Below are 18,204 nucleotides of genomic sequence, written 5' to 3'. Positions count from 1 at the left end.
CTTTTTTTATTGAGTGTACAGACTGATTGGGTTTGAAAAATTTAACCTCCATACCCAAAAAAAGGTGTGTGAAACTAAGGTGGTGGGATGTACTATAATGAAAGACATGAGTTTTCCATTTATGAAAAAAGAAATAGAAAAGATTGGCGACAAACCACAATCTAATCATGTTGTTGTATGAAAGGAAAGAAGTCTGAGGATGATTAAGATTACAAACTGTTGTGATTATGTGCAAATGCCGACCAAGCTACCACCCGTAATAATCATCACGTAGAAAACAGAAAAGGAGGTAGAAAAAAAAAAGTTTTTGAAAATGATTATTTTAATTCAAGGGTAATAGACCCAAAAATCCAAAAGTTAGGTCCATCAAAGCCTACAAGATTAGATATTAGATGGCTAGTAATTACTATTTCAAACTATAATTAAAAGTTGAATGATTAGGGATCTCAACACAGTGCTTGCAAGAAAGCTTTGCTGATTTTTCTGGGTGTACTTGTTTGCGTGAATTCTGTTCTTATTATTATGTTTAAATTTGAGGAAAAAGAAAAAAAAATAAAATATATTTAAAAAATGAAGAATGGGTAGTTACAAAATTTTCCAATAACTCTACTACCTAAAATTTTGGTCCTATTACTTGTATGAATGAAATTGAAGAATATGTTACCTTGGGACAAAAAATTAAATTAAATGAGCAGTTTTAACTTGAGACGTTTGAATCCATAGGTAGTTAATAAATAATAGTCCGTCACATTATTAAACAGTGAGATAAGCATAAGAAATAAAAATAATAAATATTTGTATAATAATAAATAATTATATAAGAGGACAACAGTATAGATAGATGTCCCATCAAGGGATAAAACAGAGCGTAAAAAGGATTGAGAGCCCCAGCCGAAAACGCAAGCGGAAATTGAATGAAGTGTTGCACAATCTGCTTTTTTGACTTAGCCATGATTCAGCCGTGTTTGGTAGTAATAATCATAATCATCACCACACTTAACAACATTATCACAAATTGTTAAGTTAAAATATTCCTTTCTCTTCTTTCTTTTTCCTTTTTAGTATGTAAACACCCACCCATAACTAACAATAAAAATATTAATTAATAAATATAATAATCAAAGTTGACTAGTCAAAAGTCACACCTTAGGTTAAAAATCTAGCTAGCCGATGTTACTTTTGCATCATTAACCAACAAAACAAAACTCTTCCACCAATCTTAATTGGCCGCTGCCGCATCAGATTCTCCTCTCCCATGAGAAATTGACCAGCCGAGAATTTGGAATAAGAATCCAACTGCACAAAGACGTATGGGTAACGAAAATGGAACACACCTTTTTATTTGTCCTTCTTTTCAAAATCAATTTTAAGCATCTGTGCAATGTTTCTTTATATTATAAGTTAATAAAGTATACCACAAGATTTTATAATATAATTTTCATTCAATTTTTGTGTGACCTAGTCCATTATTATTAATTTTTATATGATAAACTAAAATTTGACTGCCTATTATTTAAAGATTATTTGAGATTGTTGTATAAAATTGAATTTATGTTTTGAAGAACACATGTTTTATTGTGGGAGAACTTTTTCGGATAAGATTAGTTTTTATAAGTATTTAATAATCATATATTTGACATTTGAATTTAAGATTATTTATTAAGTTAAAAAATATTTGAGATTTCAATCTAAGACTTTCATAAAAGAATTTTATCATTGATTAAAAATAGTTTAACAGATTTTCTAAATGAATTTGTAAAATAATTGGATTGTGAGTCAGCCAAGCAGAAAAGAGAGAACAAATCATCTCATCCTTCTCCATCCCACTAGTCAACACGTGTTGACACCGGCGGTTACCAGTAGCCAGTTACCGGAAAACCTTTTGGTAGGCTCCACCCAACCTCTTCCATCAAAATTTGCTTAATCCAAACACGCACACGCACAAAATTGAAAGAAATGGTAAAGAAGAAGAAAAAGACACATAGAAGGATGTTAAATTAATCAATTAATTAGTTAATTAATGATCATGGAAAAGAAATGAATTAAGGAATTATTTAATTATAAATTAAGATATGATTTAAGGGAGATAAGGCTGTGTGAGGGGTCCTCTCTGAGATTTTGCTCCAAAACCTTTCCTTCACCTGATTTGCAGACACTAACCCAAGAAAGGACCAACCTAAAAACCAAAGAACTTCTAAGAGCTGGGTAGAGAGAGAAAGAAAGACACTTCTGCTCTCTTTCTCTCTCTGGGTCTTTCTTTCTTTTCCTTTCTGTGTGTGTGTGTGTGAGGTACATGCAAAAACAGTGAGTTTGAGATAGAGAAAGAAGGAATTGAAGACTGTTTTTCAATCTTGCAAAATCTGCTCATCAAGTACTTTTGTTGTATTTTCGATTTTGCTTCTTATCCAACTTGTAAGTTTCTTGCATCATTGTTTTTTTTTTTTTCTCTCTCCATCCATCTTTTTCTTCAGTCTCTCTTTCTAAAGAGCTTTCTAGCTTTCTCATGAACAAGGTGGGTTGTCTGCTATGTTGTTGGGTATTGATGAAGATGGTAGATTTATGGAGATCTAACTAAATTTTTCTTTTTGTTGAATTCTGGGGGACGTTGGTTGATGGGTTTTGTTCAAAGATTTTTTCTCCACATATAGTTGGAATGTTGGATTCATTACATGTGTCCGGATTCACTGGTTTGTTTAATTAAAGTGTGCAGCTATTTATGGTGTTTTGATTATTGGGATCTCTGTGTGAATTTGGTTCTGGAAGGGCAGTTTCCCCTTTTCTCTTTTCTCTATTTAGGGGTTCATAGAAGGAAAAAAAGGTGACTTTGAATGGATTCCGATCTGTGATATTGCTGTGTTGGCGTTTCTGGGCATTTAATTTAACAAATAGAATTGTAGAGAGAGAAGTGCATGGAACTTGTAATTGAAATTGATTGATTCCTTCTTGCACAGGCTCTTGATTTCGAAGGTAGTTCCTTCTGGGGCGCATGTTGAATTTGGCCCTTGGGCAAAGACAGAAGAGGACATCTAATAATTGAAGGTTGAGTTCTTGTTGGTGCTGCCGCTGCTTTTGTCTTTTGCCTCTTGGGGTGGAGACTATGTTGGAAGGCCGTTCCTGCGTGATTCCGGGGTTGTTTTCCAGCTCTTGTCAGGCAGATAACAAGTGGCCTTTCATGCCATACCTGCCAGACTTGGACATGAAGAATGGCAAACGCCCCAGTGATGGCGATTGTGAAGAAGAATCTCAACCCAGGAAGATGAACAGAAGAGCGGAATCTCTCGATCAAGGGGAGAGAGTTGGAGTTGTCTTTGAAGAACAACAAGCGTATGATGCCGATGATTCTGTCCAAGTAAAGAAGGAGGAGGAAGAGCAGATGGAGCAGGAAGAGCATGAAAGAGGGGATTCGTCAGATTCGGGTTCTCTTATGCCGAGAATGAACAGGGACAGCTCAATCGCATGTCTGAGCCGATGTTCGAGGTCGGATTATGGTTCTCTGGCCTCACTGAATAAGAGCTTTCGGAACACAATAAGAAGCGGGGAGCTGTACAGATGGAGGAGGCTGAAAGGGATAGTGGAACACTGGATTTATTTTTCCTGTGCCCTGCTGGAATGGGAGGCCTACGATCCAATTCGTGAAAGGTGGATGCATTTGCCAAGAATGGCTTCGAACGAATGCTTCATGTGTTCGGACAAGGAGTCTCTGGCTGTAGGTACGGAGCTTATTGTATTTGGGAGGGAGCTGAGGTCTCACGTGATTTACAGATACAGTCTTTTGACGAACTCATGGTCATCTGGGATGAGGATGAATGGTCCAAGGTGTTTGTTTGGATCTGCGAGCCTCGGGGAGATTGCTATTTTGGCGGGTGGGTGTGATTCGGAGGGTCGTATTCTTGACTCGGCCGAACTGTACAACTCTGAGAATCAAAGCTGGGAAGTTCTCCCTAGCATGAACAAGCCAAGGAAGATGTGCTCTGGGGTATTTATGAATAAAAAGTTTTATGTTATTGGGGGAATTGGTGGAAAAGATTCTAAGCTTCTTACATGTGGTGAGGAATACAACTTACAAACTAGAACATGGACAGAAATTCCTAACATGTCCCCTGGACGCAGTGCTACCTCTGACATGCCTGCAACAGCGGAGGCACCACCTCTGGTTGCGGTTGTAAATAATGAACTTTACGCTGCCGATTATGCTGACATGGAGGTGAAAAAATACGATAAAGATAGAAGATTTTGGCGTAGCATTGGGAGGCTGCCTGAACGAGTGGTGTCGATGAATGGTTGGGGTCTTGCATTCAGGGCATGCGGTGATAAGCTAATTGTGATCGGTGGTCCAAGGACTCAAGGTGAAGGTTTTATCGAACTAAATTCCTGTGTTCCCGGTGAAGGACCTCTACAGTGGAATCTACTTGCCAGAAAACGTTCCGGCAACTTTGTCTATAATTGTGCTGTCATGGGATGCTGAACAGTTCACTTCTCAACCCACATTAAATCACTTCCTCAACATTCATTCATCCATCCATTTGACACAAAGATTCTTGCTAATTGGTACTTTTCCCCCTTCTTTTTCGATCTTAATTTTCTTTCTTCGCTGGGGGAGGACGGGAGAAGATTCACTTCACCATTATTGCCTGAAAAGTTTTCCAACAAGGAGGCTATTCACTTGTTTATTTTTATCTTCAAAATTTCACTTTCCTTTTTCTTCCTTTCCAATTCCTATCTTCCCCCATTTACGTTTACATGAAAATTTTCAAAGCTTGCTATCATGTACCACAGGAATAGGTTAAATAATTGAAGTAAGTCTCAACACAACTGTAGGTTACCGGTGTTGTTTATTTGATGTTTTTTTCTTTTACCTTTTGTAAGAACACACAGCTAGATATTTTATTTTCATGATCATGATTTTCTTAGCCGGAAGGATGGAATAATTCCTCATAGTTTTTTATTAATTAATTTTGGATTCTCATAGTTAACCATTTCATTGATTACTTGTTGCAAATCTAAATTGGGACCATAACATAGTTGTTTTTCTTCTTCTGCATTGTCAATGATTGAATGGTTGATTATGACACAAGTCTGCTACTCTGCATGATGAAAAACAAGTTCCCTATCTAACAATAAATGATCGGTGCTTTATTTATTTTTATTTTTTTGTCTTTTTTGAAATCATAATTAAAGTTATGGAGGCTGGGGATGCTCAAACGCATGGCAAGCTTGTAACTATGGATAAAGGTCCTTTTCCATGTGGAGGCACCTTGTCACTAAGGTTAATTTCATGTTTGTGTGAGGAATGAGGATTAATATCTCGCGTTGATTCCATAATTTCTATTATTGTTGGAGGCAAAGTTGCTTCTTAGTTTTCTAATCCTACTTTCAAATCTAATACGTGTAGATGTGGTTAGAATAGAAGTATTTATTAAAACTAATTTGTCTTAATTCTATCAATTATAGTTACTTATTAGGTTTTATTATTTCTTTGGGTGGTTGATTCACCATTATTAGATATCTAATCCATTCAATTATCACTTTTTTTTTTCTTTTGCATCAGAATCTTGTCGTTCCACCCATATGTGCACAAGAATAATCTGTAACCATTAATAAGGCAATTATTTCGGTAAACGCTTTTAGGTGTATATATATATATATTTTTCTCATCATTTTATGTTGAACGTTTTGGCAACTGTTTTCTTTTATCTATATTTTATCGCATTTAATAAAGATGGTCTATTTTTGCCTGTACTTTTTTCTTATTATTTTATATTTATTTCTTAATGTTTTGTTAAAGGTTTTTTTTTTATCTATAGTTTATAACAATTAATATAAAAAAGATTCACTGTTGTGATTGTTTCTTTATATACTCTTTTACTAATTAGTAACTGGCTTTTATTTATTTTTTAATTAATAACAAATAAAGATACTCATTTATGTAATAAATTTCGACTTTTATGTTATTTTCAATATTTATGATGACTTCTTTTTATCATGATAATTATTATCTTGACCGAAACTTTTAACTGTATTAATAATTTTTTATCATCATAAAGGAAAGCGTGAATCCATCAAATCAAAACTGACCGATTAAACCATTAAGAGAAAAAAATGTTGCATTTAGTAATTATTTTCAACAAAAAAAATATTATATTTAATATTTATTTTGAATTGATTGAAGTATGGTGGATAAAATTTGAGTACAGGGTTATCTATTTTAGATGAAACCTAGGCATGGGTTTGGGCTTTTGGGTTGATAACCTAAAGAAAAGTTGAAAAAGAAAACCCTATAAATGTTGATGTAACCTGCCTAAGATATAATGCATCTAGGTTTTGGACTACCCATAGTAGAAGCTTTTATTGACTAAACTCTAGCTTTGGGATAACAATCATGTAAGTAAAACGTGAAGATAAAGAATATGAAATATATATATATGGTGACTTAAATAGTTTCAGAGACTCTTCTGGGAAGTAGCTTTCTGTGAAGTTTCCATAAAAATAATGTTTTTGTAAGTTTTTAACAATATGCTTCTGCTCATGAAGTGTAGCATCACAAAATTTAGGTTAAATTTATTGTACCAGATGCATGTCATCGTTAAAGCTTTGATATCCCCTTTTGGTCTTTTCTGAATTTATTATTTCTGGATTACTAGTATATGGTTGTTGATTACTATATTCTAAATCAACATTATTAATAATAACGTTGTTATCATCAAAGTAACAAGATTCTTATTTTCTTTGTTATTATTATTATGGTTGCGAATCTCATATTTCTCTTTCGAAGGTGAATTTATAGTATATAAATAAATACAAATATCACTTCATAAATCGAATTATCAAATTATGTTATTGAATTAAATTCATCTCTTAAGATAATATTATGATTATTTAAAATCTATTTTAACGAGATTTACTATTTGTTGAAAGTATTATTCTCTATTGTTTGTTATTGATTCATATTATCCCAATATATATATCTTTTATATATATATATATATATATATATATATATATATATATATATATATATATATATATATATAAGATTTTATATTAACTAAAAATAAAATAACTTTAATATATATATATATATATATATATATATATATATATATATATATATATATATATATATATATATATATAAATGTAAACAACAACCATACTTAATAACATTTGAAGAGGGCTACCCCTTTTTTTATATATATGTAAATCAACATTTAATTAAAATGTATTTTAAAATTTTAATATATTTTGTATATTTAACACTTTTAAAACTTATTATATATTTGCATAAAAACCTTAAATATTTATTAAAGATCTATTACTAAGCACAAATTTCCTTCACTAAAATTCACTTCTTAATAATTACATTACGGTTGGCATCATACCACCAATACCAACTCCAACTATCAATATCTATGCCATCACCTTTACACATAAAAACATCTTCAATTTTTTTTTAATACGACATGCAACTTTTAAAACAAGTTTATTTTGAAAATAAGAAATAAGGAAAAACTAAGACTGAAAATTTAAAACTAAAACGAGATTTTTGTAGAAAATTTTAAACTTGTAACTTATCCACCTAATAAAATTTTAGAAATGTGATATCTTAAATGAAAAATAGCTACATATCTTTAAAATCCCACATGTGAATTTTAATAGACTTATATTTCTTCAACTATTGCTCCACTAAAAATGAATTGGCGACATTTTTAATTAAAGAACAACTAAGACCAACATTTTAAAAGTAAAATTAGACTTTTTCTACCATTTTTTAAACTTCAAATTTAAATTATCCTAACGCAAAATTAGAAATATGATAGAAAAAAAACTACGTATCTTAAAATTAAACTTGTAATTAACATTCATTTTGATATCAAAACGTAATTATTTTTACTTAAAAATATAACAACTAAACATCACAATTTGATGGTAATTTATTTCAGTTAACTTTATGTTACTACTGAATTAATATTTGATAAGAGTTGATAGAAAAAACAGGTGGAATAGTGTTGATGACTTTTCTCTTTACAAGTTTTGCAATTGGTTCATTGGTATTATGAATTGAAAGATCATGATAAGTCCGTTTGCGTGTCTTTTGTTATGGGGACGCTTAAGCCATTTTAGAACGCTTCATCTGCTATGTGTTGAATTCTTCATGATTGATTAATCCATATCCAGGCTGAGATTATCTTACGTAGAACAAGGATTTGAAACACAAAACATGAAATGGATTATTGTGATGTATGAGTTTCTAAGAACAAGAAACAGATGTTGGCCATAACCTATGCATCATGGAAAGACAGTCCAAGGGAAAATTGTTGCGTGCGTGTTGGATTCTTGTGTCAAACGATGTTTCTAGACATGTACACTCCGTACAAAGCATTTTATGTTGAGCTTGTGTTTCGTGTCTGGGCAAGTGCCTATGGGTAACGGGCCATGCCATGATAGACTTGCAGAGAAAAGTTATTTTATAGAAAGGATGTGTGCATGCAATAAAGTTTCAACGTTAGAGGTTTTCTATTTTACTATCTATCTATTATCTTTTATAATTAAAAAAAAATATTAGTAAAATTATTTTAAACCCTGCTACTTCACGTAACCAACCACTGAGTTTGTCAAACCAACTACCACAAAAATGCACATTAATATATTTAAACTTTCTTTACGTCTCATGTAACCACACAAACTGAAAGAAAACAACCTAAAATACAAAATATAATATATACATATGAGAATTAAGTATAGACTCTTACTCAATTAAGCTATAATTTTCTAATTAAAAAGTATATTTCTTTTATTAATAAATACTCAATTCTTTCATATTATTAAAATTTTCATAATATCTTTCCGAGTCTTACATAAATAATAATATAAATAATACATTTATATGTTAACTACGTTAATTTATCATTACATTTATTGTTTGTTGATGTATTTGACAGTCTTCTAGATATATAATTTATACATACCCGGCTTAAGAAGGACGAATACCTTAAAGAAAGATGAATACCTTCAAGAAAGACATGTACCATTAGAATTGAAGACTTGAAATGTTTGAAGTGCTTTTTGGACCGTAAGATATATTTGACCATACATATATAAGAACAATATTTAGGATTAAATATGTTTTTAGTTCCTTAATTTTTAGTGAAAATTGGAAATAATCTCTCTTTGAGACTTTGGCCTAATTTGGTTCTCCAATTTTATAAATGCGCTGATTTAGTCATTTTAATCAAATTTTGTTTTATTTATATCATTTAACATATTTATGCTTAGACCAAAGTTTTAAAATTTTTACTTATAGTTAAAAGGACAAAAAAAACTTATTTAACAAAGATTGAATACATGAATAACATTGAAAATACCTATTAGGGTTTGGAGTGAGCTCCTCTCAACTGATAGTGGGTCAGAGATTTCATTTAGCAACCCCTTCTTGTGCACCCCATTAGGATGTAGAAAATTACTTCTTGCACCTCCCTCTTTTCTTCGTGTTATTATAAACCCATTTTATTAAAAAAATTAATAAACCTACATAACTTCTTGAATGCAAATCTGTTCTAAATTGTCCTGAAAATCATTTCATAAGTTTATTTCATATTTCATAATTTAGAAGTGATTTCTAGATTAGGATTGCACAAGTCTTCCTATAAAAAAAAAGGGTAAAATAGTGATTTTAACATTATGGGGCGCAGGAGGTACGCTTGGAGTATAAAAAGGAATAACCATGCAATGCCTTTCAGGCTCCTGTGAAATGTTAGGGCAAATATAGCTCTTTGCGCCCCGAAGAAAAATTAGCTCATAATTACACTAACACTTTTTCATTTTTCTCAAATTATGTCTAAGACCTTAGTTTTTAAACTTTTATACAAATTTTCAATTTCTTTTAAGAATTTTATTGTCATCCAATTTTTACATCACACATGCACTCCATTAGGTTTAAAAATACTATGTTTACAGTCATGGTGAACCATGATAAGAAAGATCATTATAATAGTAAAGAAAGAAGAAGATTAAGTGTAATTTGATTGTTTTTTTAGGAGATATCATTATAATTCATAGTATTGTTTTTCAACGTCTTACATTTTTCTGATTTCACTTCTTATTCATTTCAAGATAGATTTTATGGAGTGTAGTTTTTAATATTTAAAAAAGCATTTTCTACCATGAAAAGTGAAATAAGAAAATTGTGAAGTGTAAGAATTGAAACCTCACCTTAAGCTCCATGGCTTATTTCCACTGAGTGACAAACTTTATTGATAAAATACATTTTATTTCCAATTATAAGAACTGGATAAAACAATCAATTAAAAATCTTATTCACTTAATACAAATTCAAATTCGTTCTATCCGTTAACAACTTTTGTATACATGAATCCATCCCTAAAAACAGTATTGTTAAAAAATAATTCTTTAAAATAGTTTTAAAAAATCTAAAATGAATTATAAGAAAAATTGAAAAATTCTTAAAAAAATAAATTTAAGAAAGATTTAATTATAAAAAATTAGTTCAGTTAATTTTAACTTATTAAATATTGATGAGAAGATCTATTAAATTTTAATAGATAATAAATAAATTATTAATCATTCACGAACGAATTTTACTCCAATAGATTATTTTTATATTTTTATTATAATTTAATTACTTATAGATAAACCAATTGGATAACGCATTAAATGAATTTCACACCCTTAATTTCCAGCATCTTGTTGGCTTATTTCTATCTCTCCACGTTTCTCTGCCTCTCACTTCATCAATGGAATTCAAGGAAGAAAGTAACTACTATTACTGAACGGGTTGGTAAAACAACAAACGAAATTAAATTTCTCACCTATTTTAAAAAGTTCTATTTTAAAAAAATAAATATTAAATCCAAAAATGGTGGCTATTACTTAGTACTTTTTAATAATTGTATGATTGTGGTGGTTAAGACTATTACTACATATAATGCTTAAACACATTTATTGATTCCAGATAAATCACAGACTTATAATTAATAAACTTAAATTAATTTTGTCTCTTTCTTGTTTTGCATAGCTGAAATTTTGCTTCCCATAAATATTATTTCTATATATTCTTTAACTTTTTTAAATCAAGTAATTTTGATCTATTATTAACATATTATTTAATTATTATAAGAAAACATTGATACATTCATGCAAATACATTGTATTAAAGTTTGTTGTTAAATCTTACTACTAATTAACGTTTACGTTGATAAGCAATTGACCATATATTATCACCGACATATATATTCTGTTAGCAATTTTATATAATATCAGTTAACTAAAATTATTCAATTTAAAAAGAAACGACATGTATCAAAAGTGGATTTAAGTCTAAGAACTGTTATTTTTTCTTAATTTTTATCACTCATGTACTTTCTTTTGCTAAATAGAAATATCACTCATATACAATTTTTTGCTAAAAATTAAAAAAGTGGATAACTTTGGAAATATTATTAATAATTTCATTTTTCACCATTTCTCGTGTAGTTTTTATTTATAGAAACTAACATCTGGTTTTAGTTATTAAACGTATAAGAACTTAAACTGCATGCCTGTTTAAGTTTACTGTTTTTAGGTTATTGAGACGTATAAGTAAGATATAGCTATGGAATTTTTTTTACCATTTTCATCGTCTTTGATTGATTTTGGATTGGTGTATACGCGACTCAAAACTCCCTTTTATGTTCAAGGAATATGGAGAATCCCACACTCATTTTCTTGCCCATTATTTTCAATAATTTCATACATACAATTTGCTTTGAATTAATTCCAAATTTCAACTTGTCTTTGGGATACTTTCTTTACAAAATAGTAATGCTTTTTCTCTTTCTTCTCTGTTACATGTATCATACATCATAAAATGAATACTTATATTACTATATATGCAAACTATCTAAGTAGGGTTCATAAATTTTTAAAGGAGTAGATTGTGAAAACATGTTATATTCGTGTGTTTAATATTATTAAAGCATTAATGCCATAATTTTTAATAAATTTCATAATTTATTTATTCCTCAATCCTGAAGTGTATATATATATAAATAAAGCTATAAGCTTTGTTTTAGCGTAACTATTAGGATAAATAATTTATAATCCTCATCATCTTCGGTATATATAGTTTGATTATGTAGATGATTGAAAGAAGTTAAATACTTCGTAAATATATATATAATTATTTTGTCCATAATAAAATATTATTTATTTTTATTAATTAATAATCTAAATTTTTTTAATATCATAATATGTAATTACAGAATATTTTATATCAATTATGAGTTAATATAGAAAGTAAAAGCTTTTGATGTCAGTTGATAATTTATGTAGGAAGCAAGTTTCTACATCATTTATATAGTATAATTGATGAATATATAACCTTTTATATCAATTATAATTTACAACTCGTCTAATCGATTAAAACTATTTAAAATATAGAAGGTGGTGTTTTTATTAATAAAAGAATGTAATATTTTTTTAAATTTCAACAAACAAAAAAATGGTCACATTAGAAACTTGTAACCAAATTTATAATAATGTTAACAAAATCAAATTTCTATATCTGAAAAGAAAAAATACAAATAAAAGATTCAGTGTTCAAAATATAATTAACACAAGAAATAATGAGGAATTAAGAGAGTAAAAACTACAAGTCAAAGTATGAATACAGCATTCAAGTAGATAAAAAATAAAGATAAATGTATAAAAGATTAAAAATGAACTACGAATGGAGTAAGAAACTAAAAACGGAAATAATTAAAAATTGAGGAAACTAACATTATGATAAATTGATATAGCAAACGGGAATACTTAAAAATTCCTGAATTATTTTTTACATATTCTTTTGCAAAAATAAAAAGGTTATTTTTCATGAATATTTTTATCGTGAAGATTTTTAAATTTTCCACAAATATAATTGTAGAAAATCTAAATACTAAAGCAACATTGAGTAAGAATAAGTTTTTTTGATAAAAAGAGAAAGTGATTGTGGCTTATGTAATTTCCCACATATACGAATTCATGAGAATATATAGTATAATTTTATACTAAAAGTTATTTATGGAAAATTAAATTTCTGACGACTAGAATTCCATAGAAATATAAAGTTAGTTTTATATTAAAAGGATTTATGGTAAATTAAATTTCCCACAATTAGATTTTGCACCACTCCCATACTTACACTAACACAAAATTAACACGAAATTGATAAAATTCATAAAATTTACCCCTCTGAAACTCCTTGAGCACTTACTCGCATATGATTGTATTTTGTAGTGTTCATTCTTTGTCTTGAGTAATCTGAAAGAGATTAGATCCTGCCCTAAATAAGGACATTCTTTCCAAAAGCGAAAAAGAAAATGCTAAAGTTAATTCCATGTGATATCATATGGAATTCATGTTAGTTTTGATGGCTAGCTAGTAGTTGCCGAACATCTAATACCTATCCATCACTGATTCCATATCACTTCCACTTTCTTTGTTTCCACAAGAATTAGAGCCGACCAATTCGGCTAAAAATAAAGTGAGATAAATATATTGAGTATTTAATAAAATTTTATTGGAACTTAATAATTTTTTAATACAGATTGAGATTTTCTAATTTATCACTAAATCGCAATACAAAAGATAGTAATACCAAATTAAAAGTTGTGTTTAAATAACAATTAATTTTGTAAATGTTTAGCTATTCCTGTTACTAAAACTGTTACGAAGAGATTTTCATGGGGATGGGAAGTAGCAGGTAGAAAAATTACTTGGATAAAGTGGGATACCCTATGCAAATCCAAGGAACGAGGTGGAATAGATATTAAGGATGTTAGGTTGTTTGATAATGCTTTTGTTTGGCAAAGTGCAAATGGAGGTTAGGAATGATCGAGAAGGAATTGTGGAAGGACATTTTAGAATAAAAAACATGGAGAAATATGAATGACATTGACACTTCTAGAAAGGTGATGGAGGGATTTGAGGAGAGTGACTGGTTCGAGTAATTTTATGTTTGTTAGTTTTAGGTTTGACGTAAATGTTGAAACTCGGTTAGATTGGGTTAAGGTTCTTTGTAAATTTTAATAGTCTAAAAAGTAATATAATTAATTGGATAAATGCAATCCATAAAAATTCCTACTCCTAATAATTGATACTTTGCAATCAAATTCTGGTGCACATGCATGGCTCACGACATGTCTAACATGCCCAACTACTGCACTTTATATGCAGAAAAGCACTGATACAACATGCCAACACAGGTATTAGAAACTAAGTTCCATGGCACTATACTTGTTAGGTGCCTCAAAAAGTCATATTATGAAGCCATGACTGCTGATTTTTCTACGTCATTTAGAGCACTAAGCAAATGTGGTGTACACACCACGTGCAAACCACTTATATATCCTTATATAGGCTTCAAAGTTTAACATGTTTGTTGGTTTGCCACATGGTTTCTGCTCTAACTTCACTATCTTCATTCAACAATGTCTTGAGATATTTGCTTCATCTTTTGTCCCCATCACCTTCATATGTAAAAATCATTAGTTTCAACCACTTTAATTCCTCTCTGCCACATAATCTCATTTAGAGATCCCATCTTATAAAAAATCTAACTCATTAGTATGAATCTTGTAATATTATAAAATTAAAATAAGTCAAAGTCTACACGTTCAAATAATATTATAAAATCTAACTGATAATTTACATTCCAATTCACATTTTAAGAAAAATATTGATAATGCAAATAACACCTACTTTATGGGAAGGTAAGAAATTCTAAGAGAGATTGAATACAAAGTCTGAAAAATAATTATGGCAATTGTTTAAATATTTTTAATGGGTTCTTTATTAACTTAAACATTGACACTGACTGTATTTGAAATTTCTCACGTATCTCACGTATCAGCTAGCCAAACCTTTCTCCATAGATTCAACCTACCCATGTGGCTCACGAAGTGAAGAAAACTTGGTTTTCTATCTGCATATTGATAACAACCATTAGGGTTGTCTAGTAGAATTTGGCAAAGTTCGATTTCAATCCCCACAACTCATAGATGAATATGTTCGTTGAATTAAGTATTTCAAAAAGTGAATCTCAGATCTAAATGTTTGAACCAGATTCAGAAGAGGAGATTCGGCCAATTCATGCTAACTAGATTTGACAGCTATACTAAATATAGATCTCAAGATCCAATAGTCTAAAGAAAGATTGTGGGAACACTACTTTTGAAAATGATCATGGAATGATATAATAATTCAACACATGTTACACTTACTACTCATTAAGTTTTTCACAACTCCTCCACCCACTCCGCACTCTCACACTGGTCCCATTTGAGTTCACACACTCCACACTCAATCACAATTCGTCTGAAGATCAAAGCAGCGTAATGACAAACACAACAACAAAAACAAAGTAAACCCTAGTTAATGTTTCACATAAATCTGCTCCCACTTTGTCGTGTTGTTACATCAACGTGTTTGTCTTCTGTGTTTCTTAGCATCCCTTTTTCCTCTCTTCCACATATCCCCGCACCATGACCACCACTACTTTGCACCACCACCACATCATTTTCAAATACCTTGGTTTGGAAGATGATAATAGAGCCCTCGTTTGGGTTATTCAGGTAACGCTGATTAAAGAGATCAAAGGTATTGAAGAAGGGGTTTTAATTTGAGAAAAACAAACAAAGCTCAAAGGCTAATAAATCAGATATTCCCAGTGGGTGTTAAAGAGCCTTGATATTATTACAAAATAACATATATTTTAGATTTTCTAAATTAACTTGTTTGTAATTTTAGATTTTTTATATTAAAAAACTAATATATGTTATCTATGTTCTAACTTTTTGCAAACGAAAAGTCATTGGCATACTTTGAATTGAAAAAAAATTGTGCAAGTGGAAAAGGTATTTTCTGCACATTAGAAATTATTAGTTTGTATTGGTTTTAAGATTTATTTAAAGTATCATATGTATTACAATTTTAGGTTTTGATTTAAGAGATTAATATGCATATATATATTAAGCATTATCTTATTTTTAGTGGAATTTTGTTGAGATAAAGTACATTTGATATCTTGTTTTGTTTAATATGCTATTTGGGGGGGAAACGCATAACAGTATTTCACAATATCTGAATCCACATTAGTTTATGACAAAAAAAAGATGTAAAATGTGTCAGTTTTTACATTAGTTATAGTCACTTTCTCCACCAATTGTAATCACTAAAACAAAAAATATAACACATTCTACATCTCCCCCACATTCAATGGGGAATAATACCATTTGTTACATGATAAATAATATTAAAATTTTCTTATTTTCTATATTGGTTTAATAGCCTCTCTCTCTATATATATAATGTCCAAAAGAAGCTATGCAAAAAAAAAAAAAAACTGTGAATTTCAATCGTATTTAGCCTCTATGTTTTCTATAAATTTTACATACAAAGCACAACCTAACTTGATTCTTTCTATAGAAATTAATTTGAAGATTTTGAAATGAAAAAAAAAACGAATAAAATGGAAAATAAAAGGTCAATTCACTTATTCAATACTCATACAGTTTCTTTTATTATACTAAAGATTGAGATGAATCAATTTAATTAACTAATTAAACTGAACAAACACATCATTGAACTAAAAAAAATATCAATCAAATAAAAATATCAGAAAAAAAGTAACAAACTTGGAATATTAAACCATTAATCTAAAACTTAACTAAAGTGTTGTCAAAATTAGTTGTAACTCGGGAGCTAACCCGTCCCACCACGAGTTGAGTTGGGTTGGGTTTAAAAAAAATGTAATTTTTTATGTGGGTTAGTTTTCAACCCGACGATTCACTTAGAATCCAGCTCATCCGGGTTGAACCCGTGGTGAGCCGAGTTGGCTCACTAACCCACCTAATTTAATTAAATTATTTATTATTTTGTGTTTCCATATTATTACACTAGTAAAAAATAAAGTTTTTAACTCGAGCATTTCACACTGGTTTAGTTGTAACCGAAGAAAAAAATGGTGCGGTGAAATTTTAGTAATTATCGCAAACGTATATGCCTCGGTTCAAAAAGAATCGATGCCTAAAACTGGCGCGATGACATTTTTGTAATTATCGTGCAATGGTATATGTCTCGGTTAAAAAAGAACAAATGCCTAAAACTGGCGCAATGGTATTTTTGTAATTATCGCGCAAAGGCTTATGCCTCGATTATTTAGAGAACCGAGACATAAAATAACTGATTTTTTTTTTTTTATTTTTTTGAGAGGGTTTAGGAAACGGTTCTTTATAGAACCGATGCCATAGACCCTTATTGCCTTGGGTAAAATAATAACCAAGGTAATAACATGTTTTTAGAGAACCAAGGCATAAAATAACTGATTTTTTTTTAATTTTTTGAGAGGGTTTAGGCAACGGTTCTTTATAGAACCGAGGCCATAGACCCTTATTGCCTCGGTTAAAAAAAATAACCGAAGTAATAACATGTTTTTAGGGTTAAATTTTGCAAATGAGTCTCTTGCACATTTAAAACATTTGTAAACTCCTTTGCGCCGTTGTTGCTCTCTTCACGCCTTTCAAACCATCATCTTCAATTTCTTTTCATTTTTTCTTTTGTTTTTCATTGATTAATTGTTTCTCTACCATTGTCTTTCATTTTTACCAATTAATTTTGTGCACATGTGCTCTTTGGATGTTTATTTCGTTTTGTTTCAGCACAGAAGCCACCTTCAACATTCAAGGTTAGTTTCATTTTAAGTGTTTGATGTTTTCGTTTTGCAAAGTTTGGAAAAAAAAACAATTTTTTTTTTTGTAAAAATAGAAAACGATTAACCAGAGTGAAAGTTAGAGTCTTTTTAAGATTTGCAATGCAAATATTTTTTAAACTTCAAATTACAGGTTTGTTTCTGGGTTTGTGTTCTTGTATATATGCTATGGAATGTTTGCAAAAACGAATAATTTTTTTTAAAGAAAACATACTTTAGACAACGGTTCTAAACCCCAACCAAGGTCATAGAACCTTAAATTAATTTTTAATGGTTTACGACCTCGGTTCAAACCAGAACCGAGACAATAATCATAAGTTTTTTACTTCAGTTTTTGAACCGAGGTCAAAAGTCCAGAATTTTTACCTCGCTTGAATATACCTTGGTTCTATAACCGCGTCATAAACCCAAAACAATTGAGGCAATAGCCCTTCGTTGCACTAGTGTTAGTTAGCATTTTT

The 18,204-nt window shown here is 30.0% G+C and overlaps 1 protein-coding gene across 1 annotated transcript; it reads left to right on the top strand.

Annotated features, from left to right (window-relative positions):
• Positions 1–2,095: 2,095 nt before the first annotated feature.
• Positions 2,096–4,981, top strand: LOC124841699 (F-box/kelch-repeat protein SKIP11-like). Its single transcript, XM_047318019.2, has 2 exons — positions 2,096–2,412; positions 2,952–4,981. The coding sequence occupies exon 2, from the start codon at positions 3,098–3,100 to the stop codon at positions 4,463–4,465; it is 1,368 nt and encodes a 455-aa protein (XP_047173975.1). The 5' UTR covers positions 2,096–2,412; positions 2,952–3,097; the 3' UTR covers positions 4,466–4,981.
• Positions 4,982–18,204: the final 13,223 nt, after the last annotated feature.

The sequence above is a fragment of the Vigna umbellata genome, chromosome 1 (assembly GCF_029865625.1).
Source record: "Vigna umbellata cultivar VRB3 chromosome 1, Vumbellata_1.0, whole genome shotgun sequence".
Classification (NCBI taxonomy): domain Eukaryota; kingdom Viridiplantae; phylum Streptophyta; class Magnoliopsida; order Fabales; family Fabaceae; genus Vigna; species Vigna umbellata.
This window is presented reverse-complemented; position numbering and strand designations above follow the sequence as displayed.

Bases quoted from the DNA above. Each gene is read 5' to 3' on its own strand.
- LOC124841699 (XM_047318019.2), top strand. From the start codon at position 3,098: ATGTTGGAAGGCCGTTCCTGCGTGATTCCGGGGTTGTTTTCCAGCTCT.